This window comes from Lacerta agilis, chromosome 18 (genome assembly GCF_009819535.1).
Source record: "Lacerta agilis isolate rLacAgi1 chromosome 18, rLacAgi1.pri, whole genome shotgun sequence".
Lineage (NCBI taxonomy): Eukaryota > Metazoa > Chordata > Lepidosauria > Squamata > Lacertidae > Lacerta > Lacerta agilis.
The window spans coordinates 4,984,106-5,011,982 of record NC_046329.1 but is presented as its reverse complement, the minus strand read 5'-3'; the positions used below and the strand labels follow the sequence as shown (position 1 = coordinate 5,011,982).

Here is a 27,877-nt window from a genome sequence, read left to right as displayed (position 1 = left end):
AAACCTGCCGGTCATAGGAGGCAGCGATGGCCAAAAACCTTTAAAAGAGGATTTCGACAAATTCATGGAGGAGAGGGCTATCTAAGCCTACTAGCCGTGATGGCTGTGCTCTGCTGCCACAGTTGGAAGTGGCAATGCTTCTGAATACCAGTTGCTGGAAAACACAGGAGGGGACGGTTGCTCTCATGCTCGAATCCCGCTTGCATATTTCCCCGCAGGCGTCCGATTGGCCGCTGTGAAAAAAGGATGCTGCAATAGATGGACCACCTGGCCTGGTTCAACAGGCTCCTTTTACGTCTTCTTCATGGGAGGCTCATGTCTCAGGCCAAATGCTGGGCGGTAGGGAGGGGGCAAACAGGGAAGGTCTTATTGCACTTCTTTCCTGCTGATGGACTTCTAAGTCGGGCATCTGCAGGGGAAGGTCTGTAGCTGAGCAGCAGAGCGTCTTGCTTTGCATGCACAAAGGTTTTGGGTTCAACCCCTGGCATCTCCCAATAGGCTAGGAATGGCTGGGAAACAGGAAATCCTGTTTGCCAGCTTCCTACGGGCATCTGGCTGGCTGCTGTGAGACTAGATGGGCCACTGGCCTGGCCCAGCAGGCTCTTGTCATGTTCTTATCCGTGCAAGAGGAGGTCTTCACGCCGTGGCACTTTGTGTCGTTCTGAGCTTCTTCTTCACCGTGCATATCTCTCTGCTGTTGTTTGTGCGCGATGAGGCCCTTGTCCGGTGGGACACTCAGAGGATCAAGCAGCTGCAACAGGCACCTTCTTAGCACTGACCTGCCTTCCCTTCCCAGGAGCAGGTGGGCTGCAGGTTATCACACCTGACAGATGTTGTAATTCTTTTGCTCAGCTAAAACCTCTCCGATCACTTCCATCACATGGTCATTGGAGGCAGGCGTCCCCCTCAAGGCTGCTTTTTCTTCGTTGCTCTCGGGATCCTGCAGGGAAGTGGGAAGCAAAATACAGGTGCTGAGATGAAACAGCTCTGAATTCAATTCAGTCCACATTTTTAAAGCGTGCAAGCCAAATCTTTGCCTTTCGAAACAATGTGCAAAACGAAATGCAGACGTTCCTTAAAATTCTGCACTCCTTCAGCCAAGTAATGGGTACAGAAATAGATAGATAGATTTATTGTCATTGTCCGTATATACACAGTATACACAACAACGAAAATCAAACACCCAATCAAATGTACAAGCAAAGGCAACGCATGCATATAAATGCACATTTTTTGTGAAAATATCATACAAAACTGGGGGGAAATCGCTCTGCAAAAACATTTATTAGTCAAAACCCAGTTTTTTAAAAGTATGTTTTGCGCTAAGAAGCTGACGAATCGTCATGAGGACTTTTTAAGCAAATCACAAATTACTGTGGAAATGTGGAGGACTGAACTTAAGATTGGAAAAATGAGAATTTTTGAAAACCAAACCCGATCGATTTGTCCTTCCTTACCCCTTCCACCCACCCGACTCCTTAACTGACTCTCTGATATGTTTGGATGTACAGTGGCACCTCGGGATACGAACTTAATTCGTTCTGGAGGTCTGTTCTTAACCTGAGGTACCACTTTAGCTAATGGGGCCTCCCGCTGCCGCCAGCGCACAATTTCTGTTCTCATCCTGGGGCAAAGTTCTTAACCCGAGGTACTACTTCCGGGTTAGCGGAGTTTGTAACCCGAAGTGTTTGTAACCCGAGGTACCACTGCAACTGCTTCTCAAGTGACACCCACACATACTTTGCCTGGTTTCGGAGCAAAATCTTTCCGACAGACGTGGGCTATGATTCCTGCTGCCAGCGCATCTCCCAAGACGTTGGTCATTGTGCGTAATCGGTCCCTAGGTGATGTGGGGAACAAAGAGAACGGGTTGGAAACCAATTCAAAGGGGAGGTTCAGATGGTCAGACAGGCTGCCCTTCCCATTTCTCCGCAGTTTTATGTTCAAAGAGGATCACCTGCAATTTCCCATCTGAAGCTGTTCTCCAAATGGGCGGGCGATCACAGAATTGTAGAGTTGGAAGGGACCTTGCAGGTCATTTAGTCCAGTGATGGCCAAAATTGGCCCTCCAGCTGTTTTGGGACTACAATTCCTGAACACTGGTCCTGTTAGCTAGGGATGATGGGAGTTGTAGTCTCAAAACAGCAAGAGGGCCAAGTTATTTAGTGCAACCCCCTGCAATACAGGGATATGCAGCTGTCCCATACGGCAATCAAACTAGCAACTGCCCTTAGCTCTGAAAATCTGAGTCCTTCCTGGGACTGTGTTCTATCCACAGAGCAGACACACTACAAACAATGGCCTGCAGTCCCATCATGCTCATTAATACCAGTGGGTCTCCTCACCGTAGGACTAACACTGGGTACAATCCCATCTCTTTTGCTCTTTTTCCTTGGCTGAGCTGCAATTACTGTGATTATTCTGATTTATTACCCGGCCTTCACCTTGAGGCCCCAGGTTGCGCCACAACCATTTGAAATACAGTATTGAAAATGGTTTCAAGCAAGCTGCAGTCACAAGAACAGGGTGGAGCCTGAAAATGTATATCTCAAGTGTCAACAGTCAAGGTAAAGGAGCATGTCTTCAGCAAGCAACAGGAATGGCAAGGGAATGCAACTCCATCCAAGCTTTTAAGGGTTCAGTTTTTATACGGCAGGACACAGCCTTTCTCAAGCTCGAGCCCCCAGATGTGGTTGGACTACAACTCCCATCATCCCAGAGCGCTGGTCCTGCTAGCTGGGGATGATGGGAGTTGTAGTCAAACATCTGGGGACCCAAGCCTGAGAAAGGCTGCAACAGGACATTAAACGAAGCCAGCTCACTCACGCTACCAACTTTGGTTTTGTTTTTTTTTGTAAACTTGTGGGCATGTGGTTTTGCCAATTTCCCCTGTTAGCAATGCAATCTTAGATAGACCCTTAAGACTATAAGGACAGAGTAAGAGCCTGTTGGATGAGGCCACTGGCCCATCTAGTCCAGCATCCTGTTCTCAGAGCGCAAGCGGAACATGAGCACAAGAGCACCTTCCCCTCCTGTGTTTTCCAGCAACTGAGATTCGGAAGCACTGCTGCCTCCCAACTGTGGAGGCAGAGCATAGCCTTTGTGGCTAATAGTTGTCAACAGCCCCCCCCCCCCAGATTTCTCTAATCAATCTGTACCCAAACACGACACACCAATGGAGTAAAGAGCAACTCACAAGGCCCAGTCAACAGCGATGATCAGGGTGATGTCGTCCGTAGGGAGGCCGACAGAGGTCAACACGATGACCATCGTAACAAGGCCCGACTGGGGAATCCCGGCTGCCCCGATGCTTGCTGCTGTGGCTGTGATGCTGCAGGAAGAGGAGAAGCAGGGTGCTGTTGCTCTGGGGACAGGGGGGCTTCCCCAACCATTGCAGCTACCATATAGACCAGTGGTGGCCAAACTTGGCCCTCCAGCTGTTTTGGCGACTACAACTCCCATCATCCCTAGCTAACAGGACCAGCGGTCAGGGGTGATGGGAACTGTAGTCCCAAAACTGCTGGAGGGCCAAGTTTGGCCATCACTGATATAGACGAATGGTCAGAACCTTTCAGTAGCCCCCGGTGATTTCCACTTAGCAATTTCCGCATCATCTCAGCAATCCTTACAGCTAAACCGGCCAAGTAGTATAGCCCCCATTTTACAGATGGCATTGGGGGGAAGTTAAGTCTGAAAGGCAGCAGCTGGCCTAAGCAGGGCCGGCCCACCCAAGAGGCAAGGTGAGTTGACTGCCCCAGGTGGCAGGAGTTCCCGTTGTCAATCTTTCTTTCCCTTGTTCCTGATGTAATCTTCTCTCACCCCTTCTTCCCTGGCAGGGTGGCAGGGAAGGGGACGCCATTTTGGGGTCTGACTCAGGTGCCAAAATGTCTTGGGCTGGCCCTGGGCCTAAGCCACTAGAAAGGTCCATAAAAACTGGTCTGCTGCATCCCCATCCAGCCCAGCATTCAGTTCTCACAGTAGCCACCCAGCTTGTAAGGCCCAAGAACAATGTCTCCCATCTGCAAACTCCAGGAACTGGCATTCAGAGGCATGCAGTCTCTAATACTGGTGGGCAACACAACCATCAACGCTAGCTGCCTGGACCCTGGTTTTAACTGGCTACAGGTTCATCAGTTTCAACATTTATCGACACATCAAAGTTTGCCAAGCGAACTAAAGGTGAATTAAGTTCATCTCCTGGCAGAACTTCACATGATTTCTAGTTGAAGTTGAAGTTCAGAACAAGAAAACTCGAAAAGTGTTGTGAGGAATTAGCAATTCATATCCTATTGTGTTATGCATTTTGAGGGTTTCATAGTCCTTTTACACATGTTTTTTTCTGCTTTAGATTCTTTGGGCCTTTAAGCTTAAAGATTGCGAAAATAAACAAAGCCATTCACATTTCATGTTTTCTCAGTCTACTTAATTATATTTTATACTGCAGATTGGAACATTATGAATACAGATTTTTGGGGGGGGGGGGAAGGGGGCGAAGATGGATTTTTTCTAAAGTTTTCATAAGTTTGGATTAACTTAAACTAAACTATCTTGCTTTGTAAAACGATGAACTGTTAACAGGAACTAGTTCATTTTTGGAAAAGATGAACTTGAGCTGCGTCTTTTTTCTTTTCTTTTTTAAAAAGAACTTTCTAAGCACTGGGTCATCACCATATAAAATAAAGAAGACTGGCAAAACATAAGAAATATGGTGAGAAAGCCACACTTGCATTTTCTTGACACGTATCATGAAAAGTGAATGGTCTCAATCACAACATCTGAAATTGATTGATTGATTGATTGCATCTGCTTCAGTTACAAAGGCCAGAGGGGGGGGATGAAAGAAGGAAGCGGACTTACCTGATGGTTATGATCTGCCCCAAGTCCAGGTCGTATTCGTTGACCTGCGCGATAAATATGGCTGCCACAGCCTCATAAAGCGCAGTCCCGTCCATGTTGATGGTTGCCCCGACCGGGAGGACAAATCTGGCTATCCGCCTGTCAATCCCGTTGTTTTCTAAAAGACACTTCAGGGTGATGGGCAGCGTGGCTGAACTACGGGGGGAAAGCCATGCTAGTTAGCAAGACACAGGTGTTTCCGTAGGGAGGCCCTGTAACCACCCTGTTCCCTAAGATGCAAATAACTAGACAACACGCGGCATATTGGTTTGGGATCAAATAAGGCCACAAAGTTATTGGTTACAGATGTGAAGGTTTGGCCATAGGCATTGTGGCAAGTAATTGCATATGTCACTCCCGGTCGTCCGCTGGAAGTGTTACTAAGGGTGAAGCCAGTGGGGGGACGGACGCCCTATGACCTACATCAAATTGGAGCGTCCCCCAAGTGGTCCCTGTTGGAGGAGCAGTATAGCCCTAGCCCCTGCCTGGGCATCAGACAGGGGTCACTCCTCTTGGATCCTTTTAACAGGATACCCTTACCCATGGAGGGGCAGGAGGAGGCAACAACTCCCCCTCCAACCAAGACTAGGCTTACCCAACGCCTATCCACCTTTCAGTGAGAGACAGGCCGAAAGGCCCCACAGGCCAGGAATTTATCCTTGCCCTGGGCGTTGGGCCAAGCGCCACTACTGGTCAGTTGGCCCCGTGCCCACGCTCTGATCCCTGCCGCCATTGGCCAACTTGTTGGCCGGAGGAGAATCTGGCTTGCGACAGGCCGGTTCGCAGAGGAGGCCCGGGGCCCATCCGCAAAGCCGCCTGCCCAAGAAGGGGCAAACAGACTTCTAAAACCAGCTGTGCATACACCATATACACATGGCGTGTGTGCACACCCCCCCCAAAGAATCCTGGGAACTGTAGTTTTTAAAGGGTGCTGGGAATGATAGTTCTGCAAGGGGTAAACTGCAGTTCCAAGGATTCTTTCAGAGTCAGGAAGATGTCAGAAAGAAGAACCTAGGGAATCTCTTCCTGCTGCTGCAGCAGCAACTAGCTCCCTTCCCCTCTGGTCTCCCGGAGAAGAGCAGAACAGAGATTAGTTGTCTGCAGACACTGTTTGAGACTGCATGGGGGAAAGCCCTCGAGAGGAGAAGCCTTAGAGAGAGGAGTGGGAAGGGGTGGGGTGCTGCTTCCTGGTAAGCTACACTCTCTATTGTGTGGGCTGGGTAGTCCCTCCCCTTACCTGGCCAATCCCCTGGCTATGCCTCCCCCAGGCAGGACTGGACAGTTAGCTGGGTAGGCGGAAACTCCAGGTATCCCTTCTGGGGGAGGGTGCAGCCAGCCGAACTACCAGGTGTCGCCCAGGAATTCAGGGGGCTACGCGCGGCCAGGCAAAAGTCGCCCCCCCCCATTTTAATGTGGGGAGCGGTCATTTGTCAGGAATGCTTTGATGGTGTTTCCTGCTTGGCAGGGGGTTGGACTGGATGGCCCTTGTGGTCTCTTCCAACTCTATGATTCTATGATTCATTGTGTGCAGACACTGCTTGAGACTGCATGGGGGAAACCCTCGAGAGGAGAAGCCTTAGAAAGAGGGGTGGGAAAGCAGGGACCGTCAGTCCTCGCAACTGCTTCATTGGGGCAAGACCTCCTGGGAAGAGTTGCTGAGACCACTAGGCCTGAGCTCCGTGGCTGGCTTCCTTGAATGAAGATTTAACTTCACTGGCCTCGGGTGATTTGCCGTTTGTGTTGCTGACCTCTGCCTGGCTCCAGCCCTGACACCACATTACGCCTTAAGAGTCTCTCCTGCGCCTCTTACCTGGACGACGTTGCCAGAGCGATGAGCAGGGCTTGGAGGATCCCCCGGATGAAGGAGAAAGGGTTCTTCTTGGTGATAAGCACAAACAGCAGAGGCAGGAAGCAGAGGCCATGGATGGCCAAGCCAGTCACAACAGTCATGGCGTAGAGGCCGAGCTTCTTCCCAATAGTGGAGGGGTCTTCCATCTCCAAGATCTTCCCGGCTATCAAGAAGACGATGCCGAACGGGAAGTACCTGCAACAGCACAAAATGGGCAAGCTCAGGATCAGTGGAGCCTGTGGCGAGGGAGTCAAAACACACACACACAGAGGAATGTGAACTGCTTCGTTTATTTTCCCCAACAATTTAAATTTAAAGGCCCAGAGAGCAAAGCAAAACGTAAGGGGATTAGCTGGAATGTGAGCTAGAAATCATTCTACTCCGAAACAAATTTAGTTCACGTTCTATTCGCTCAGCAGCTGGAATGACTTTGGAACTTTTGAAACTTATTTAGTGAACTTCTTCTTCTTCATCATCATATATATTTTTGTACCCTGCTCATCTGGCTGGGTTGCCCCTGCCACTCTGGGTGGCTTCCAACAAATATACAAAGACACAACAAACCACAACGCATTAAAAACTTCCTGATACTGATCTGCCTTCAGATGCCTACGGAAGATTGTATAGTTATTTATCTCTGACATCTGATGGGAGGGGATTCCATAGGGTGAGCACCACTACCAAGAAGGCCCTCTGCCTGGTTCCCTGTGACTTCATTTCTTGAAGTAAGGGAACCGCCAGAAGGACCTCGGAAGTGGACCTCAGTGTCCGGGTAGATCGATGAGGATGGAGATGTTCCTTCAGGTATACAGAACCAAAGCCATTTAGGGCTTTAAAGGTCAGCACCAGCACTTTGAATTGTGCTCGGAAACGTACTGGGAGCCAATGCAGGTCTTTTAGGACCATTAAACCAAACTACTGTAGCTCGTTCCACTGGAAGAAGAACGCAGCCACCAGGGCTTATTTGTTTTAAATATTCTAATCTTGCTTTTCAGACAATTACTTTCTCCCAACATGTCTCACATCAGTAAAAAAAAAGGGAGGCAGGCCTTGCCACCAGGTTTACAAACTAAAAAGGCAAGACACACACATACCGGTACCTGTCAAATTTGATCCTGGAAAGGACCTGGCCCACGAAGCCGAAAAGCTTCCCCATCTCTGCCTGAATTGCGGCATTTGACTTACCAGACTGCCATGGCCACAATCTTCATTACTGCCTCGTTCAGGCACTGGCAGACGTTCACCAGAGGAGCCCCTCGCTCGCCCATCTTCCCCAAAAGGAGGCCTGCCAACAAACAGTTGCTGGTGTATAAATGAAGGTCCCACTTGCATAATAACAAGGTGCAATGTGTGGGAATGTTTAGGAATGTGGATGAGTATATATTATTTTATATATATCATCCCAGCTTGTGTGAGCAAGCTCCAAACTTAGCAGAGTTTCATTCCCTTTTTAAAACACAGCAGAAAACGGTTGCATAGGCTTGCTAAAGCCTCTATAAGAAATATATATTCCTGGTATATTCCCCTTTTTCCCTCTTAAAAGTAAAGACACAACAAAGTACTGATTATAAGATATAAAAGTTTACTTACATTCATCCATGAGTTGCAGTACAGGCTCAAAGAGGCAGATAAGCTTAGATAAATCTATTTACATGTGGTGAAGCTGATTCCATAGGGGAACAGGCTTCACCTCTGCTTCTCTCAGCTGGAAGCTGAGAGAGAGCATCCTACTTGTTCAAAAGACGAGGCAAAATGGGGAGTCTTCTTTGGGTTCTTGTTCCCAGGTAAGACCACACCTACTTCTGGTTCCTGTAACTCAGTCCAGGTAAACAGGAAGTTAAGCCTGGAGGACTGAGTTACCTTCATGTCCACTCTAGCAGTGTTGTGTTTGGCTGCTCTGTGTTTACATCCCACACAATGCAGTGTCCAGCTTTACTCGCGGCTGCAGCGGGTCGTAAACAATGCCAGCCCTACTCAGGACAGACGCACTGAAATGAATGAACCCAACTTAGCCATGCCCAGTTAACTTCAATGGGACTACCCTGAGTAGGCCTGGCATCGGACAGAGTCCTTTACCAACTGGTGTGAGCCAGTGTGGTGTAGTGGTCAGCATGCCGGACTAAGACCTGGGAGACCGGGGTTCAAATCCCCACCCAGCCATGAAGCTCGTGTGTGACCCTCAGGTCAGCCAGTCTCCCAGCCTAACCTGCCCCACAGGGCTGTTGTGAAGATAATATAAGGAAAGAGTGCACTACCTTGAGCTCTTCGAAGGGAAGGTGGGGTGCAAACGTGATAAATAAATGTAAATAACAAGAAGCATGATCTCGTCTTCAAGGGGTGTAAGGCAGGATGTTCCTTTCTTGTTTAGTTTCCAGCCAGGATAATTCAGCCAATTATTATGTGACTTTTCTCTTTGCAGATCAAGCTGGTGGCAGCAGAGTCTGCAAAATTCTTAGCGACAGCCACAGTCTTGCCCCATGTTTTAAATTGTATGGGTTTTTTTAAAATTATAATTGAGCTTGAAATTTTATTTGCTTAGTAGTGTGTACAGTGGGACCTTGGTTCTCAAACTTAATACGTTCCGGAAGTCTGCTCCAAAAGCAAAGCGTTCCGAAACCAAGGCACGCTTTCCCATAGAAAGTAATGCAAAATGGATTAATCCGTTCCAGACTTTTAAAAACAACCCCTAAAACGGCAATTTGACATGAATTTTACTATCTAACGAGACCATTGATCCATAAAATGAAAGCAATAAACAATGTACTGCAGTCACACAATCAATCAATCAATCAATCAATCAGTAGCTGAACTGGATTCCACACGGTCACAAAAACAAAAGTGTCACAAAAAATAAAAACGCAAAATAAATAGCAAAAACAGACAGACCTCAGTGTAACACTCAAAACGGAAGTGTGGCACTCAAATCGGAAGCCTAACACTCAAAACGGAGCACGTTCGGCTTCCGATAAAAAGTTTGCAAACCGGAACACTTACTTCAGGGTTTGCAGCGTTTGAGTTCCAAGTTGTTTGAGAACCAAGGTATCACTGTACGTACTGTATGTTTATATTTTGTGCACCAATCGTTAACAGGACAATTTGCAAATGTTAAATTCAGTTTGCTAATTCAACAATCATAGAACTTTACAGTTGGAAGGGACCTCAAGGACTATCTAATGCAATCCCCTGCAATGCAGGAATCACAGATAAAGAATCCCTGGCAGGCAGGCAGCCATCCAACCTATGCTTGAAAACCTCCAATGAAGGAGAGTCCTCCACCTTCCAAAGTTGTCCATTCCACTGTTGGAACGGCCCTTACTGGAACAGGAATCACCAAGATGATGCGCTAACATGTGCTATCCATCTTGTGATCAGGATGGATAAAAATCAATGATTTTTTAAAAAATATATATTAAAAAATCAGATTTTTTTTATTTAAATCAGATTTTTTAAAATAAAATGCTTTTTGGGGGAAATATATTACCATCCAAAGGTTATTCAATCATGAAATAAATATTAGTTTTTTTAATTATGTAGAATAAGGCTGGATATGTTTAATTTTTTTGGTAAATAAATTCCATTAATCCATTCACAATGTCATTTATGCTCTTCCAGAGGTTTTGGTAAGATTATTGGGCAGTTTCTCTGCCTACAAGATATTATCACAGATGCTTGGTTTACTTTTGCAGTTCTCAAAACTGAATTTGACTCAGCAGAGATCACATGCCTCTTCTTCACAGCAAAAAATGTTATAACGTGAACAGAGTTGAGAAAAAGACCTTAATCCTATTGTTCTACAAACCCATGAATACAGAATCAACCCCTTCAGTGTTAAGTTTCAAGAAGTTCAGTGAATAGAATAGAAACAATATTTTTCTGATTGTTTGCAGTGGAATGGATCTAATAAATCTATTTAAATTGCTATTATTAAGGTAATGATTATTTTTCCTCCTTCCTAAGTACAACAGAAAAGTTGTCCAAATATGAATGATTAACCTATTAAACTGGGCATAAAAAACTAATATGAAAAGTTGTTATTCTAAAAATCTTCATCTACTTGCATATTAAAGTTATACCAGCAAGAATTAGTCTTTATGTAGAAGACTGTGATTTAAATCAAGCCTTACTGACTAGTGATTTAAATCGTGATTTAAATCAGTTTGATTTAAATCAAATGCACCCTGCTTGTGATGTTCTCTTTCTTCCCCCTTTTTTACATTATTAACGAATGAGAGCATGTATAAAATTGTTGGCCTTGGGGCAGGGGGAAATGTGTATTAACAAAACCTTCTTAAAATCAAGACATCTTAGAAATACAAAGGGCTATATCCAACATCCTCTGTCCTTTGGCACAAGGGCACTTGCGCTAGTAGACAAGCAAGTTCTAATCCTGTGCACGAGAGAAACCCAGTGCAGCAGTTGCACCAGTGGAAATTCACTGGGGGGGGGGGGCAGATTGTGCAACCAAGTTACCAGCATCCTTCTTACGCATTCTCTTGCGCGACAACGTTCCTCTGGCACAAAGCATTCTGCCAGCAGTTAACTTACTTTAACTTACTGCTACACTGCACGCAACCCAAAAACCTCAGCCACCCAAAGAACCCCTTTCTGTGCAGAGAGAAAACCATGTCTCCGAATCCCGACTTCACCAAATCCATCTGTTCGCGCACGTTGGGGAGGAACCACCCCCCCCCACGGTGGGATCTGATATGCGTACCGATTGTGGCTGAGAAGATAACTATTCCTAGCACGTTCATCTCGTTATTGCTGCCAGGGAGGGTCCGGTAGGTCATTTCTGGCGCTGGCGTGATCTCAAGGAGCACCGGCCGCTGGATCTCCGAGTTCTCAGCATCCGGCACAAAGTAGATGAAACTTAGTGACTTTGTGGATATCTTTGGGATCCCCGGTGACTTCACCACGGGGAGAAGAACTGTTCGGTACTAGAAGCAAAATGTCAGATGACAGTGAAAGATGGGTGGATCCCGGAGAAATTGTTTTTTTTTTTTTTTTTTTACACAATTTGGGTTGGGCTGCTTTGTTTAAATCATGGGTAGACAAACTAAGTCCTGGGGGCCGGATACGGCCCAATCGCCTTCTAAATCCAGCCCGCAGAATCAGTGTGTTTTTACATGAGTAGAATATGTCCTTTTATTTAAAATGCATCTGTGGGTTATTTGTGGGGCATAGGAATTCGTTCATATCCCCCCCCCCAAAAAAAAATATAGTCTGGCCCCCCACAAGGTCTGAGGGACAGTGGGCCGGCCCTCTGCTGAAAAAGTTTGCTAACCCCTGTTTAAATCTTAGAAAAGGAGGGCTCATAGCTTTTTCAGCTGGGGGTTCCTAAATTTACAGCTAGAAAAAGAATATGGATGATTACTGCAATATATGATCACAATGGCAAGACTGCTATATGCACAAAGATGGAAAGACTTATTATTACCTACTGTGGAAGAACAGTTATTAAAACGAATAGATTTAGCTGAGATGGCAAAGCAGATGTATTTAATTTGAGAAAAATCACTGCTGACATTTATTAACAGCTGAAAACTCCCCACACAACATGGAAAACGAACTTGTGGTGTCAGGGTTTGAAGACAGAAAAAAGAAAAGGTTGGTTTATGGAAAGCGGAGAACAGAATGTTATTATGAAGCAATAATTCTACGTAAGTTTTTTAAAGCTGGTAGACAGAGAATCGGAAGTTTTTTTCTTTTTCTTTCCTCTTTATGTATTTTCTTTTAATCTTTATGTTAAAAAGTGCTGGATGTCAGATGTTTTATTTCTGCACACTGTCTTGTTTTTCCCCAAGCTTTAATTAAAAGAAAATAGAAAAGGAGCCATATACCATATTGGCCCAAATATAAGCCGTCCTTTCCCCCAAAATTCTGACAGTGAAAAGTTAAAAGTGTGGCTTATATCTGCGACCTTATGCTGCTGGCAAAACAGCGTGGCTCCCCCCCCCCAAGGAAGCAGCCTGAGTATTGTCTTTTTTTCCTTCCCCCTCTTCCATTTTAAAGGTGCAGCTTATTTGTGGGTGCGGCTTATATTCGGGCCAATAAGGTAGGTAACACCCACACCATATATTTAAAGTTTGTGGCTTCCCCACAAAGCAAGCACAGGCAAACTCGGCACTCCAGGTGTTTTGAGACTACGATTCCCATCATCCTTGACCTCTGGTCCTGTTAGCTAGGGACGATGGGAGTTGTAGTCCCAAAACATCTGGAGGGCTGAGTTTGCCTATGCCTGCCCCAAAGTATCCTGGGAACAGTCATGTGTCCCTCATCAAACTACCATTCCCAGCACCCTTAACAACCTACAGTTCCCAGGGTGGTTTGGGGGAAGCCATGTGCTTTACATGTGCAGGGTCGTATTCAACCAAGTCTCATTCGGAGATTGTTGAAATCACCCCAATGTGGATGTCACTTAGGCCTCATAAAACTAGTCCAATCCCCTACAATATAGTCATACCTCGGGTTGCGAACGTGATCCGTGCGGGAGGCACGTTCGCAACACGCAGCGTTCGCAGCCTGAAGCGCTGCGTCTGCGCACGCGCGTGATGCGATTTGGAGCTTCTGCGCATGACGTCACTTTTCGCTTCTGCGCATGCGGCCCGCAACCCAAAAACATGCAGCCCGCAGCGTTCGTAACCCGAAGTATCACTGTACAGGAAATCACAGCTAAAGAATCCCTGACAGGTGGCCATCCAACCTCTGATGGTCTCAGTCCACCTCCACCTCTCACTGGAGCTATCCATGGTGCTGAGACCATGGAGTCTTTTCAGCTCATAGTACCTGCTATGGATGGGTGAGAACACAACCCTCCTGGCTCGCTGAGGGGGGAAAAGAGCTTGAGAGGGTTTCCCCCCCTTGTGAGTACATTCTGCAACAGGCAAATAGTGCATTAGCAGTCAGGCAGGGACGCGGGTGGTGCTGTGGTCGAAACCACTGAGCCTAGGGCTTGCTGATCAGAAGGTCGGCGGTTCGAATCCCCACGACGGGGTGAGCTCCCATTGATCGGTCCCAGCTCCTGCCAACCTAGCAGTTCGAAAGCACATCAAAGTGCAAGTAGATAAATAGGTACCGCTCTGGCGGGAAGGTAAACGGCGTTTCCATGCACTGCTCTGGTTCGCCAGAAGCGGCCTAGTCATGCTGCCTACATGACCCGGAAAAACTGGCTGCAGACAAACGTCGGCTCCCTCGGCCTGTAAAGCGAGATGAGCGCCGCAACCCCAGAGTCGTTCGCGACTGGACTTAACTGTCAGGGGTCCTTTACCTTTACATTGTGGACTGACCACACATCATTTTGCTTTATTAGTTGTTCTGTGATGCATCGTTATTGCGATCTGGAGGGAAGCTCTTGTGGTACAGCTCAACGAAAGCAGAACAACCTCCCTCTCCACCAAAAGATTAGCTCCCTCACCATCAAAGCATTTGCCGTATTAGAAGCTATAGGGTTTTAAAAGGAAACTACAGGACTTGCACCAATTGCAGAGGAAGCAGTCTGACTGCCCTGGGACTTTAGCAGGGGAAATGGCAGTGGAAGTGGGATTGCACAGAACCACGCCAATACCACCATGAGCAGAAATCATCACGAAAGCACAATAAAACAGATATCTGGAGGGGCCCTGTGTGTTTTTTTTTTTTGCTGGGGGTAGGAGAGAAATCCGATTAAGTTCACTTTTAAAGCCAAATTCACACTTTCTTAAACGACATGCAAACCGAAACAACAGCCATCCTACAAAGTCACACTTCTTTGAATTTTGCAGTCAATTACAAACACGCGTATACTAGAGTAAAGCGCATATTTTAGTGGAAATAACATACAAGAATGCTAGGGGGAATGGCTTGTCAAAAATATGTGTGTTAGGGGAAGACCTCTGCATCTCACAAACACAAGGCCAGCCCACCTATGAGGCAAGGTGAGGCAAGTGCCTGAAGTGGCAGGCTCCACAGGGCCAGCAGATTCTGATGTAGGGTATTTCTTTCCCCCTTGTGCCTGATGTAGATATTCCCTCACCCCTTCTTCCTCACTGGTAGTAGGAGGAATTATTTTGGGGACTGCCTCGGGTGGCAAAATGTCTTGGGCCAGCAGGCCATATATTTCTGGAAGCTCTCGAAAATGGCCAGGCTGGGGTTAGGATATCCTGAGCTCTCAGAGATTCTGAATATGCCTATGCCCTATGGGCCACATGAATAAGAACTGAGAGCAGAGAGAGGCAGCCCCTGGGCTGGCTGGACAGCTTGATCTGCACACAAGGGCTGGGAAGAGAACTATTATCAAGGGCTCACCTGCTGGAACGAAGCCTCGATGAGGTTGGAAGGAAACATATTTCTGCAGGAGACAGAACAAAACAGTATTGAGGAGGCCACTCGAGACCTCAGCCTCAGCAACACGAATGGAGGTTTACTCGTTTATTTTTGGTCACACCCACACCATACATTTGAAGCACATTTGTAGCACATTAAGAGTCATGGCTCCCCTCCCACCCTCAAAGACTCATGGGAACTGTAGTTTACCCACAGCCCAGGTTGGGTGGGACACTTCACAGACTAATGATGGTACCTGTCAATGGCATATCGAGAGGGTGGGGGTGGAACTGCCAGTGCACCATATCAGAAAGTTTGAGCAGCAATGATCTATGAGATGCTATGGCATCCGTGCCGGAGGCTCACAATTTCTCCACCTCTTGATCTCAAGTCGTGGGTGGCCGAGCTAGGCAGCCCCCCAAACAATCTTTAAGAAAGGGAGTCGGATTCATATTGGAGAAGTGGGATGTGAGAGTCCAAATTAGAAAAGCAAATTAGAAAAAAACCTCACGGCAAGTCACAGTTATTTACTAAAGTAAATAATCTCCGGAGAGTTTCCGTCATTTGCATATTAAAACCACATTGCTAGCCCTTACTGGTCTATAGAAAGAACATGTACAGGCAGTTGCTCCTGAATGGGGTAACTGAGCCCCTGAAGGACCAGGTGCGCAGCCTGGGAGTCATTTTGGACTCATAGGTGTTCATGGAGGCGCAGGTTAATTCTGTGTCCAGGGCAGCTGTCTACCAGCTCCATCTGGTACGCAGGCTGAGACCCTACCTGCCCACAGACTGTCTCTCCAGAGTGGTGCATGCTCTGGTTATCTCCAGCTTGGACTACTGCGAAGCACTCTCCATGGGGCTACCTTTGAAGGTGACCCAGAAACAACAACTAATCCAGAATGCGGCAGCTAGACTGGTGGCTGGGAGTGGCCGCTGAGACCATATAACATCGGTCCTGAAAGAACTACATTGGCTCTCAGTACGTTTCCAAACACAATTAAGTGTTGGTGCTGACCTTTAAAGCCCTAAATGGCCTTGGCTCAGTATACCTGAAGGAACATCTCCACCCCCATCATTCAGCCCGGACACTGAGGTCCAGCACTGAGGGCCTTCTGGCAGTTCCCTCACTGCGAGAAGTGAGGTTGCAGGGAACCAGGCAGAGGGCCTTCTCGGTGGTGGCGCCTGCCCTGTGGAACACCCTCCCGTCAGATGTCAAGGAAATAAACAACTATCTGACTTTTAGAAGACATCTGAAGGCAGCCCTGTTTAGGCAAGTTTGTAATGTTTGATGTTTTATTGCTTTTTATTAATCTTCTGTTGGTAGCCACCCAGAGTGGCTGGAGAAACCCAGCCAAATGGGAGGGGTATGTATGTATGTATGTATGTATGTATAAATAAATATTATCCTGGGAAAGATTGCACTTGTCAGAGGGTGACTTCAGGGCATTAGATCTATGGCCCTTACACCGACTACAGGTCTTTCTTAGATGCAAACAACAACAACAACAATTTCTACTTCGCCCATCCGGCTCCCAACAGATTAAAAGCAGAATAAAACATCAAACATTAAACCCTTGTTCTAGTGAGAGTTGGCTACCTCCTCTGTAATATAAAAACCATTTGACAAATCTAGTTCAAAGTGCTGGCTGGCAAAGCCCTCCAGATATGGCTGGACTCCAGCTCCCATCATCCCTGGCCATTGGCCATACTTGCTGGGGTTGCTGGGAGTTGGGAGTCCAGCAATGCCCACAGGGCCAAAGGTAACCCAATTTAGGACCAAGAAACCTGAAGTACTGTCTCATCCCTTATATACCTGACTGATCACTGCACTCTGCAGTAGAGGGCCTCCTACAGATGCCATCTTGAGCAAGTCCATTCCACAAACTGTCAGGATCAGGCCTTTAGCGTGGCAGCACCTACTTTCTAAAACTCCCTCTCGATATATATGTCAGGCAGGCACAACCCTCTATCGTCTTTTTGGTGCCTGTTGAAGGCTTCCTTATTTCAAAATGTCTCCAAAGCACAGATCTGTTTTGCCCCAGTCAGGATTGGGTTTGAACTTGTTTCCACCAGAGGCGGATCTGCTATGAAACTAAGGAAGCTTAAACTCCAGGGCCCCTAATCCTGAAGGGGCCCCAGAAACAAACTGTGTTCACATTGCTTTAAAAAATTGGGCCTAGTAGGTGTGATTTGAGTTGCACGACTCAAATTGATTAGTTTTTAAAACCAAACTCTTGGTGAAAAGAAAAGAAAAGAAAAGAAAAGAAAAGAATGATGAGACTAAAAATTACAAGATGTGTCAGGTCTGAAGACTGAAAAGAAGGTTAAGTATTTATAGAATCATAGAGTTGGAAGAGACCACAAGGGCCATCCAGTCCAACCCCCTGCCAAGCAGGAAACGGTTGGTGTATGGTTAACAGCAAATAGTACAAATCTGTATAAAGATAATTATTTAAAAACCTGGGAAGATATTAAAAGTAATTTCCAAATTTGGGGCAGAATGAAACTTTCACTGTTAGGTAAAGTCTGGGCTATAATGTGGCTTCCATGGGCCGGATGAAGATACCTGGAGGGCCACATTTGGCCCCCCCAAGGCTGAGGTTCCCCACCCCCCCTTTTAAACGATTCAAACACACCGCAAGCTTTTGAGAAATAATAATGAGAAGAAGAGTTTGGATTTGATATCCCGCTTTATCACGACCCGAAGGAGTCTCAAAGCGGCTAACATTCTCCTTTCCCTTCCTGCCCCACAACAAACACTCTGTGAGGTGAGTGGGGCTGAGAGACTTCACAGAAGTGTGACTAGCCCAAGGTCACCCAGCAGCTGCATGTGGAGGAGCGGAGACGCGAACCCGGTTCACCAGATTACGAGTCTGCCACTCTTAACCACTACACCGGCTCTCAAAAACATGCAGAGAAGCAGATTGTACCTGATGAGGTCCAGCAAAGCATCTGCGGAGCTGAGCACCATTTTGCCGACGGTGTACTCCTCCTTTTGGGCAGCAGCCCCTGGGTGGATGCTGATGACTAGGATGATCCCGGTGGTAACTGCCAGGAAGGTGGTCCAGAGGTAGTATGTGATGGTGATGACTCCCATCCTTCCACAGGCTTTGGAGTCCATGGTGGCCAAGCCAGACATCAAGCTGAAGGGAGGGAAAGGAGGATAGTGGTGATCTGGTTAACTGTGTACATCACCACAAAGACTTCGCTGCGATTCCTGTGTCACAGGGGGTTAGACTAGATGACACCCCCCACCAGCCATCCTTCCAACATTACATTTCCGCGATTCTATGAAGACGGGGTGAGCTCCCGTTGCTCGGTCCCTGCTCCTACCCACCTAGCAGTTCGAAAGCACATCAAAGTGCAAGTAGATAAATAGGGACCGCTCAAGCGGGAAGGTAAACGGCGTTTCCATGCGCTGCTCTGGTTCGCCAGAAGCGGCTTAGTCATGCTGGCCACATGACCCGGAAGCTGTCTGCGGACAAACGCTGACTCCCTTGAGATGAGCAAGATAGATAAGATTTCTTTATTGTCATTGTACAAGATGAGCACCACAACCCCAGTTGTCCGCGACTGGAGCTAATGGTCAGGGGTACCTTTACCTTTACGAAGCAGACAGATAAATAAGACGCAAAGGTCAGCAAAGTTTTTCAGCGGGGGGCTGGTCCACTGTCCCTCAGACCTTGGGGGGGGGGAAGACTATATTTTTTTGGGGGGTGAACGAATTCCTACACCCCACAAATAACCCAGAGATGCATTTTAAATAAAAGCACACATTCTACTCATGTAAAAACACGCTGATTCCCAGACCATAAACGGGCCAGATGGAGAAGGCAATTGGGCCAGATCTGGCCCCCGGGCCTTAGGTTGCCTACCCATGAATAAGAGGATGCGGAAGAGGATGCACCTGTAGACAGATATGGACTGCATGATAAGAGGAGCCATGTTGGATCATCAGGGTCATTCCAGTCCAGCATCCTGTTCCCCACAGTGGTCAACAGGCACATGTTAGTGGTCATTCTAAGTATCCTACAGGTTTGGCACTAATCTATACAATAAAATGCTCGTTTTCCCCCATATTGAGAACAATTGTTCAATCAGTGAGTCGGGCTTTTTCTCATCTTGGAATCACAGAATTGTGGAGCTGGAAGGGACCCCTAGGATCATCCAGTCCAACCCCCTGCAATGCAGGAATCTTTTGCCCAACGTGGGGCTTGAACCCACGACCCCGAGATTAAGAGTCTCGCGCTCTACCAACTGAGCTATCCCAGACTGGCAAAGTCCTCAAATATGAGAATTGATCTAGTAAGCATACACAGTACGAATTTGGACTCCCCTGTAATGTTTCCTGGGTGTTTAAATCATTTGACTGAGATAGCATTGGGTAAAGGGGTGGAGGTTTCAACGAGATTCCAGATCTGATTTCCTGCCCTGCCATCCCATCGGCAGAGCAACATCTCAGATCTCTGCAGCAGCAGATTCCCTTAGCAGCTCATCTCTCTTTGGAGACTTGCCAGCTCCTTAAATGCATGCATTTACACTGTTTTAAGTAGCTCATTTTCAATTAGCACCTATAATTTTGGGTGCCGGCTTTGGAAGCTGCTGCTTTTAAAATTATAAATTCACTGAGCTGGCGGGAGTGAGACACAAACACGAATTTGCAGATTATCTGGGTGCAAAATACTGCCCTTTTTGTGCTGCCCAGTCTTGCAAGGTGCCCCTGCTCCGAAAGCTCACTCTCAAGTTGCTAAAATGGTGTGCCAGCCAGACTGGATGGGCAGCTTTGGGAGCTAAGACAGGTGACATGTGAGATCCCTGCCATGTCAGGTAATCTGCAGCAATTTAGCAAGGTCTAAGCTCCCAGCTGCACGTTTCTGGGCCACGTGATGGATCCCATTAAGTGAAAACGGACAGGGCGGCTGATTAAAGGAAGCAGGAAGAGAGGCTGAGGTTGTGGGGGCGGGGGGAGAGGTTTGGAAAACAAGAGATGCAACCCTCCACATGAATGGACACCTGGCACAGATGGCTAACCTGCATCTAGCAATGGAGGGAGAAACTGGATTCGGTCTGCATTTAAAGGCAAACCTACCAAATCTGCAATTTCCCCAAACAATGCACAAACTGAAACACACAGCCATCCTTGGAAATTTGCACTTCAAATTTGGCAGTGCAGCTCTTCCCACCAAGTTGTGTGTACCAAAAAAATACATATAACTAGGGTAAAGTTTATGCATTAAACTCCACCCCCATCGTCCAGCCCGGACACTGAAGTCCAGCTCTGAGGGCCTTCTGGCGGTTCCCACCCTGCAAGAAGTGAGGTTACAGGGAACCAGGCAGAGGGGCTTCTTGGTAGTGGCGCCCGCCCTGTGGAACGCCCTCCCATCAGATGTCAAGGACATAAACAACTATCTGACTTTTAGAAGACACCTGAAAGCAGCCCTGTTTAGGGAAGTTTTTAATGTTTGATGTCTTAGCATGTTTTTAATATTCTATTGTGAGATGCCCAGAGTTGCTGGGGAAACCCAGCCAGATGGGCGGGGTACAAATAAATAATAATAATAATAATAATAATAATAATAATAATAATAATTACTGCTCTGAGATCTAAGGATGAAGGGTGGTGTGCAAATTTAATAAATGATAATAATAATAAAGTTTGCATAAGAAGACATCAGTTAGCAAAAATAACATACTGGGTAAATTGCTTTGCAGAAATGTTTGTATCAGAACAGGATCGTCCAACTTCCGGCCCACGGCTGAAAAAGTTTGCTGACCCCTGGACTAGACCATGTGAAAAGTGAACATAATATTTTAGCTGCAGTTCATTCATTTTCAGCTTTGTATTCTTGTTATTAAAAAAAAAAAGCACGCCTAGACATTCTGTTGTTGCGCCCATAACCTAGGTTTAAGGTGCCATTTAGCTCCTTGCTTTCATATCTCAGTTTCTAACACTGTGCCTTGGTCAGACCACACCTGGAGTACTTGTGCCCAGTTCTGGGCACTGCAGTTTAAGGAGGATATTGGCAAGCAGGAAGGTGTGCAGAGGAGGGTGATTGCCTTCCAAGGTCACCCATTCCACTGTTGAACAGCTCTTTCCATCAAAAAGTTATTCCTAAATGTTTAGTCAAGACTCTCCTTTTGCTGTCATTTGACTCCAATGATTCAGGTCCCGCCCTCTGGAGCAGGAGAATACAAGCCTGGGCAAAATCCTGAGGCATTTAAAAAAGGGGCCCACTACACAGGGGCGGAGGAAGCCTCCTCGGTACCCGGGGCGGCGACCGGATGCACCCCTGGGGGCGGGGCATCGTGACATCGCGTTGTGACGTCATGACGCAACGTCACTGCGGCTCCGCCCCGGCAGCGGGGAAAAAAGCCCTTTAAAAAAAAGCGTGCTTGCCTTGGCTTTTCTTTTTTTTAAAGGGCTTTTCTCCCCGCTGCAGGGCGGAGCTGCCCGCAGGGGCGAGGGGGGCCAGTGAGGATGGGGAGGTGTCAGCCTTGTGACAAGCGTGGCACCCCTCCTCCTCGCTGGCCGCCCCGGCAGCGGGGAGAAAAGCCCTTTAATAATAATTTTTAAAAAAGGAAAGCAGGCGCCAGCAGCTGGCTAAGCAAGCAAGCAAGCCTCCGATCGCGGGGGGGCTGTGCGCCCCACCCCAAGTGTCATCCCCACCACAGGGCGCTGCCTGGGGCAGCCCGCCCCCCTCGCTACGCCCCTTCCACTGCACCCCCCCACGTTGCCCTTCCTGTTTGATGGGTGCTATTTTTCAGTGTGTGTTACCTCTTTGTCAATCCCCTCGAACTGAAGCTCCGCTCTATCCCCACAACCTTTAAACTCCTTTATCATTCAGCTGGAGAGGGTGGGTTTAAACTCCTTGTGGGGAAGAGGGTGTAGGGAAGTGGGGTGAGGTGTGCAGACTAGGCTGCATCCTGGCCAGCTCCTCAACCCTTTGCCCAGGGAACGCCTTCCCTATCGTCTGCCTTGCCTTTGCTACCAACCTCTGTGCTGTGTGGCTGCCTTGAGGCCTGAATCTCAGCCTCTCAAGACAGCCTCTGTTCTTTCCTCTGCCTGAAGTCAGCTTTTCCTTGACCCTGCCACCACCCAGTTTTCTGGTTCACCTAAGGTGGCAAAATGTCTTGGGCCGGCCCCGATTCCTGATTTGCATGCATTCGGATGAGTTGACCCTTGGGACCCCTCGTGACTCTACGGTTCCATGCGTAAATAAATGCAGAGGCCCGTGAGATTCGAATGTTTTCTTCCCTGGGGTTGAGAATGTGCTTTACGGTGTTAGGTGGCTCAAAAACAAAGCTTATTATTTCTTTTGTTGGAATAACTAATTGCACCTCTCCTGGTACATTGCCCATGGCAACTCTGGAGGGAGGTCTGAACTGCACCCCCAGGAAAGCAAACTCCTCTTCCAAGGTGCAAAGAAGCCATTCTAAACAATATGCAGTGCTGTCAAGTATCCCGTTTTCTCCGGGATTCTCCCTTATTTCAAGCAGTTTCCCGCTGCTCTCCCTTATTTTTTATTTCCCTTAAATTTCCCGTTTTTAATGGAAGCAGCTCCTCCCCTGCTGGCCAGGGACTGTGTGGGAAGACCTCGCCTACTTGGAGAGAAAAGCCTCAGCCCTCAAAGCAAGTGGGAGCCGTTTCCCGTGCTTACGGGGGGGTGTATTCCTCCCCCTGCATCAGCCCCTCCCCGTTGCCGCCGAGCCCCTCAGCCGGCCAATAGGGTTAGCTGGCGGGCGGAGCCTGGCTGCCTTTGAGCAGCTGCTGCTTCCTGTCCTGTTTTGATGGGATCAGACAAGAAGACGATGGGGCTCCATCGCGCGGAGCACATGGCTGCCCTCCTCTTTGCTGGCTGCCCTCCTCTTTGCTCTGCTCCGAGCCCGAGCCTGCTTGGAGTTTACATTGCTGCTCCGCCCACTTTTGCTTCTGGCTCCGCCCACCACTGACATGTGACTGTCCCTGGGATAGGGGAGACTGCTGATCCCTTATTTTCAAATCCGAAACTTGACAGCTATGAACAATATGGCAACTCCCTCTCCACCTGCCACTTCCTGGTCTTCTTGCTCTCACCTGGAGGTGATCAGTGGTAATATCAGCATCTTCAGCATCCTCATCAGGAGTTCTCCAGGGAATGAGAAATACTGCTTCTCCTGTAGGGGAGAGAGGAAAGGCAAAAGTGTTAGGCCACAGAGGAGAACTCGGGAAGAGCAGAGAAACACTGAGGCCAGAACTTGCAGCAAAAAAGAAGAAGTCACATAGCTGTCAACTTTTCCCTTTTCTTGCGAGGAATCCTACTCGGAATAAGGGAATTTCCCTTTAAAAAAGGGGGAAGCTGACAGCTATGAAGTCATCACACACAAGAGCTGGAACCTAGGTTGAAAACAATTTCACATTCACGCCATACATTTAAAGTGTGTGGCTTCTCCCGAAGAACTCTGGGAAATGTAGTTAGTTAAGGGGGCTGGGAACTGAAGCTTTGTGAAGGGTAAACTACAGTTCCCAGGATTCTTTGAGGGAAGAGATGTGCTGGTGTGGATGTGACCAAATAGCAGCCATCGTTCAATGGCAAGGATGTTCTTTTCAAGCACATTTACATGTTGGTATTATTTTTATAAAGTCCCTTTTTTGCCAAAGCAACTCAAAAGTATTTTAAGCATTAAAGCTAGCAAAACAAAACAGAACAAACCACACACCTAAAAACCCACATGAAAACATCGCACTCACACAAAAGGGCCAAAGTTAGTTAAAAGCCAAAGGCCTGGTGGATGTTTTCACCTGGCACCTAAAGATATGTAACGATGGTACCAGGAGAGCATTCCGTAATGCTCCCTAGTCTCCCCAGGAGAGCATTCCGTAATAGTAGTAGCAGTAATAATAATAATAATAATAATATTTACACCCCGACCATCCGGCCACCACTGAAAAGGCCCATTCTTGTGTTGCCAGACATACATTTTGGGACCCTGAAGCTTGAACTGTTATGGGGGCCCCCTTTGCAACCAGCAACAAGGTCTGGGTAACCACTGTTATCTTCTCCAACGGGGTTGTTCCATGACAGATCACCACATTTTTTATTTTAAAAAATAACTACTACACCTAAGATTTGGCTTAAAATTGCTGTACTGCGACACTCCCCCTTTACAACATTTGTGCTACTGATGCTCAACACTTTGGGATTGTTGAAACATAAACAAAAAAAATAATCAATTTTGAGTTAATGTTACGGGGAAAACAGCTTCCTTGGTGGCCAAATTTCTTTTTCTAGCTCTTAAGTGCCGTAAGACTAAAACTGATTGCATTGACATGGGTTTATCTGTATAGCTTCCTGTTAGTGCTGGCTATGTTTTATTCTAAAGTTCCTCTAGATGTTTTAGATGTTTTAATTTTGTATGGATAAATGTATCTTTTCTGACTGACGGACGAATAAAGAATGATGATGAAGTCAATTTTGAGTCGTGTGACTTAAATTGGGTCTACTAAACCCAAATTTTTAAAGCAATGTAGACTAACGTCACTTCTGGGGTCCCTCTGGGATTAGGGGCCCTGAAGCTTAAGCTTCATTAGTTTCATAGCAGATCCGCCCCTGGCACCAATAATTTTCCAATTTCAATTTATTCAATTCAGCACTGCATTCAGTGGGAATTGTAGCCACTGCTGCAGTTAAGTAACCAGTTTAGCTTGGCACTATGAGCTATGACACCAGCACCCGTTAACTGAAATGACTTCTCTAAACCCTGCCGGAGATGGCACAAGGCCATGTCGAAAGAGGAGCTGGACATCACAGGAGCCAAGGCGGGTGGGGAAACAGTAACAGCTCATTCTCTGGTGATTCCTTCTGAGTTTTCAGGCAGCCACAACCTCTGAAATAAGGAACACCCGTCCTTGGGGATGCAGGATGAGTTTGATTTGAATCACATTTAAAGGCGAACATAGCTAATTCAAGCTTTCGGAAACAATATGCGATCTGAAAGACAGTTGTCCTGAGAAATTCACACTTCTGAGTTTTCCAGCCAAGTAAGGTCCCAACATTTTGGTACAGATTTCTCCTAATAAGCACATTTTTGGAAGCAATTCCCTCTAATATAATGCCTTTTTGTACGTTACCTTCACTAATACATGTGTTTTTCTATACAGTATATTACTTGATTGGAACACTGCACTGCAAAAGTCAGAGAGGTGTGAGTTTCGAAGGACAGCTGTGTTTCTGTATTAGTTCAAGAAGTACATAACAGTTAGTTTCTCATTAAAATGCAAATAAAATAGAATTGCTCCTCCATCTTTAACCCACAGATCATCATGCTAGCAAAAAGCTTCACCTGCAGAAACTCTGCCTCTCTGGATACCAATCCCTCTGCCAGAAAAAAAGTGAAGAATCCTAAACTCAATGCCCTCACTAAACAAAGCAACAGCCAAAAACACACTCTCTCCATTTTTCCAGGGCCACTCAAGATTTGAAACTGGCTGCTTCTGGGGTAACAAAATCCCACTGCTCAGTTCCTTTCTCCAGAAAGAAGCTTCCTGCAATATCTGCATGGTATGTTAAGTGTACCTGAGCATATGCACTATACTGGAGTAAACACAGCAGATCCCTACCACGTTGGGGTCATGCCAGAGTATGCCATTTCCAAGCAAGCTATGTCCTCTTGTAGAAATCCAGTCTCTGCCTATTGCATGCCTTGCTTCAGAAAGGCCTGTCCTGTTGCTGTTCCATAAAAACCAGTCACTTACCAAATCAGATAATTCCAGTGTCCTAAGCAGAAACCCCACAAGGCATCCAGTCATCACAGAAAGCATGGAAAGTGTCAAGAGGCCATTTTTGCTCCAGAAGGCCCGGATCCACTTCCGGAATCCCACAAGGCTGATGGAGAACGGGCAAAAGAGTGCTTTCTTCAACTGCTCCCACATGGTGCCTTAGCTTTCAGAGCTTCACCAAGATCAAGGGCAGGATTCTGAAGCCCACGGGGCATCATTGAGGCACCTTTTGTCCCGGAGGAATCATATCTCCTTGCTGATTGGAACCTGTCTGGAGAGGTAGAAGGAATGCAAGACAAGACTCTCTCTTTCGCTCCCTGATAATCTCCATGGAGGATCACACCAGAGCACAGTTGTTATCTGATCCCCTTTTAGCTTAATAGAAAGTGACATGTCCTGTGACGTATTAATCCAAGTCTAGATTTGGAATAAGCAAGAATAGAGCCATGTCTGCTTGCAGCAAAAACAAAGGAAGGCCCTTCCAAGCATCTGATCCATTGCACATTCACAATGATTTGTGCTCAAGGTAGTCACACGACACACAGCCAACCCCACTTTCAGTACTGTATGTGTGCTTGCAGAAGTTTTGAGGTGGCCACATTGCTTCATTCCTAATGTGCATATCCTGTATACCTTCCCGGTGAAATCCTGTAACTGCACAAATGTTCTTTTCGTCCCATTTTCTGTTGTCCTCTGGACAGGATAGCATTGGAGAAGCATCACAGAACTACGGTAATACAGTAAAGCAGAATAAATCCACCACTGTTACTATGTCAAGAACATGTTGGCAGGATACACACCCAATAACACACCAGTGTGCAGGAGCCCAGGGTCATATTGTATACTTCAAAGGCTCTGATTTACCAAGCAAGCTCTCAGTGTAGACCTCCCTTATGCACTCAGAAGCAGATCTTGTGCACTATTTCTGGTCTTGCCCACATATTCAAAAAGCTGGAAATGAAACCCTGACTGCAGTTCCAACAATTCACAGGATACCAGTTGTCAGCAAGCCCCCACAACCCAAATATTTACTTAATTAAAGTGAAATACTAAAATACTAACTTAGAAGCATTATGCCGTCTTATCACTGTTCTGTTTAGCTGTCATGCTTGCATTGACTCACCACAGTGCTCCTATGTTTTGTTATAAGCCCTTTATAGAGCATTTCCTATTTAATTCAGCCCGTTATTCAGGATCCATTAATTTTTATGGAAAGGTCCAGAGCTCAATGGTAGACTTTTACATGCCCAAGGTCCTTGATTCAATTCCCAGCATCTCCAGATAGGGCTGGAAAGGACCCATCTTTAAAGTTACTGCCAGTTGGCATAGCTGATATTGAGCTAGGTGGGCCAGCAATTTGACTTGATACTGGTTACACTTCTCCTTCTTGGGAGAAAAGCAATGACAAACCTAGACAGCATCTTAAAAAGCAAAGACATCACCTTGCCGACAAAGGTCCGTATAGTTAAAGCTATGGTTTTCTCAGTAGTAATGTACGGAAGTGAGAGCTGGACCATAAAGAAGGCTGATCGTCGTAGAATTGATGCTTTTGAATTATGGTGCTGGAGGAGACTCTTGAGAGTCCCATGGACTGCAAGAAGATCAAACTTATCCATTCTCAAAGAAATCAGCCCTGAGTGCTCACTAGAAGGACAGATCCTGAAGTTGAGGCTCCAGTACTTTGGCCACCTCATGAGAAGAGAAGACTCCCTGGAAAAGACCCTGATGTTGGGGAAAATGGAGGGCACAAGGAGAAGGGGACGACAGAGGATGAGATGGTTGGACAGTGTTCTTGAAGCTACTAACATGAGTTTGGCCAAACTGCGAGAGGCAGTGAAGGATAGGCGTGCCTGGCGTGCTCTGGTCCATGGGGTCACGAAGAGTCGGACACGACTGAACAACAACAACAACACTTCTCCTTTCTATCAGCTTCTGCATCGGTATATTTTTTAATACCAGTGTAAATTAAATAAGGTCTGGGTAATATGCAGTGGGTAAACTGTAACTGTCAGAAAGCCATGCAGAAGATTCCAGTTTTGATTCCAGTTACCTTGTAAGATGCCACCGAAAACTCT

At 46.8% G+C, this 27,877-nt stretch overlaps 1 protein-coding gene and 1 non-coding gene across 2 annotated transcripts; both read right to left on the bottom strand.

The window, feature by feature from the left end:
• Positions 1 to 567: 567 nt before the first annotated feature.
• On the bottom strand, positions 568 to 26,474 carry LOC117039634 (excitatory amino acid transporter 5-like). The gene is made up of 11 exons (XM_033136812.1): positions 26,436 to 26,474; positions 23,121 to 23,200; positions 17,977 to 18,189; positions 15,029 to 15,071; positions 11,460 to 11,682; positions 7,931 to 8,030; positions 6,707 to 6,940; positions 4,858 to 5,052; positions 3,197 to 3,331; positions 1,741 to 1,840; positions 568 to 940 (listed from the first exon to the last, which is right to left on the bottom strand). Exons 2-11 carry the CDS (start codon positions 23,162 to 23,164, stop codon positions 818 to 820), a joined length of 1,410 nt encoding a protein of 469 aa, XP_032992703.1. The 5' UTR covers positions 23,165 to 23,200; positions 26,436 to 26,474; the 3' UTR covers positions 568 to 817.
• On the bottom strand, positions 19,246 to 19,319 carry TRNAK-CUU. Its single transcript has one exon. It is a non-coding gene; the product is annotated as a tRNA-Lys (tRNA).
• Positions 26,475 to 27,877: the final 1,403 nt, after the last annotated feature.

Bases quoted from the DNA above. Each gene is read 5' to 3' on its own strand.
- LOC117039634 (XM_033136812.1), bottom strand. From the start codon at position 23,164: ATGAGGATGCTGAAGATGCTGATATTACCACTGATCACCTCCAG. The intron at 18,190-23,120 runs GTGAGAGCAAGA...CCCTCCCTTCAG, and splicing joins TTACCACTGATCACCTCCAG to CTTGATGTCTGGCTTGGCCA. The intron at 3,332-4,857 runs GTAAGTCCGCTT...CTCTTCCTGCAG, and splicing joins GGGCAGATCATAACCATCAG to CATCACAGCCACAGCAGCAA.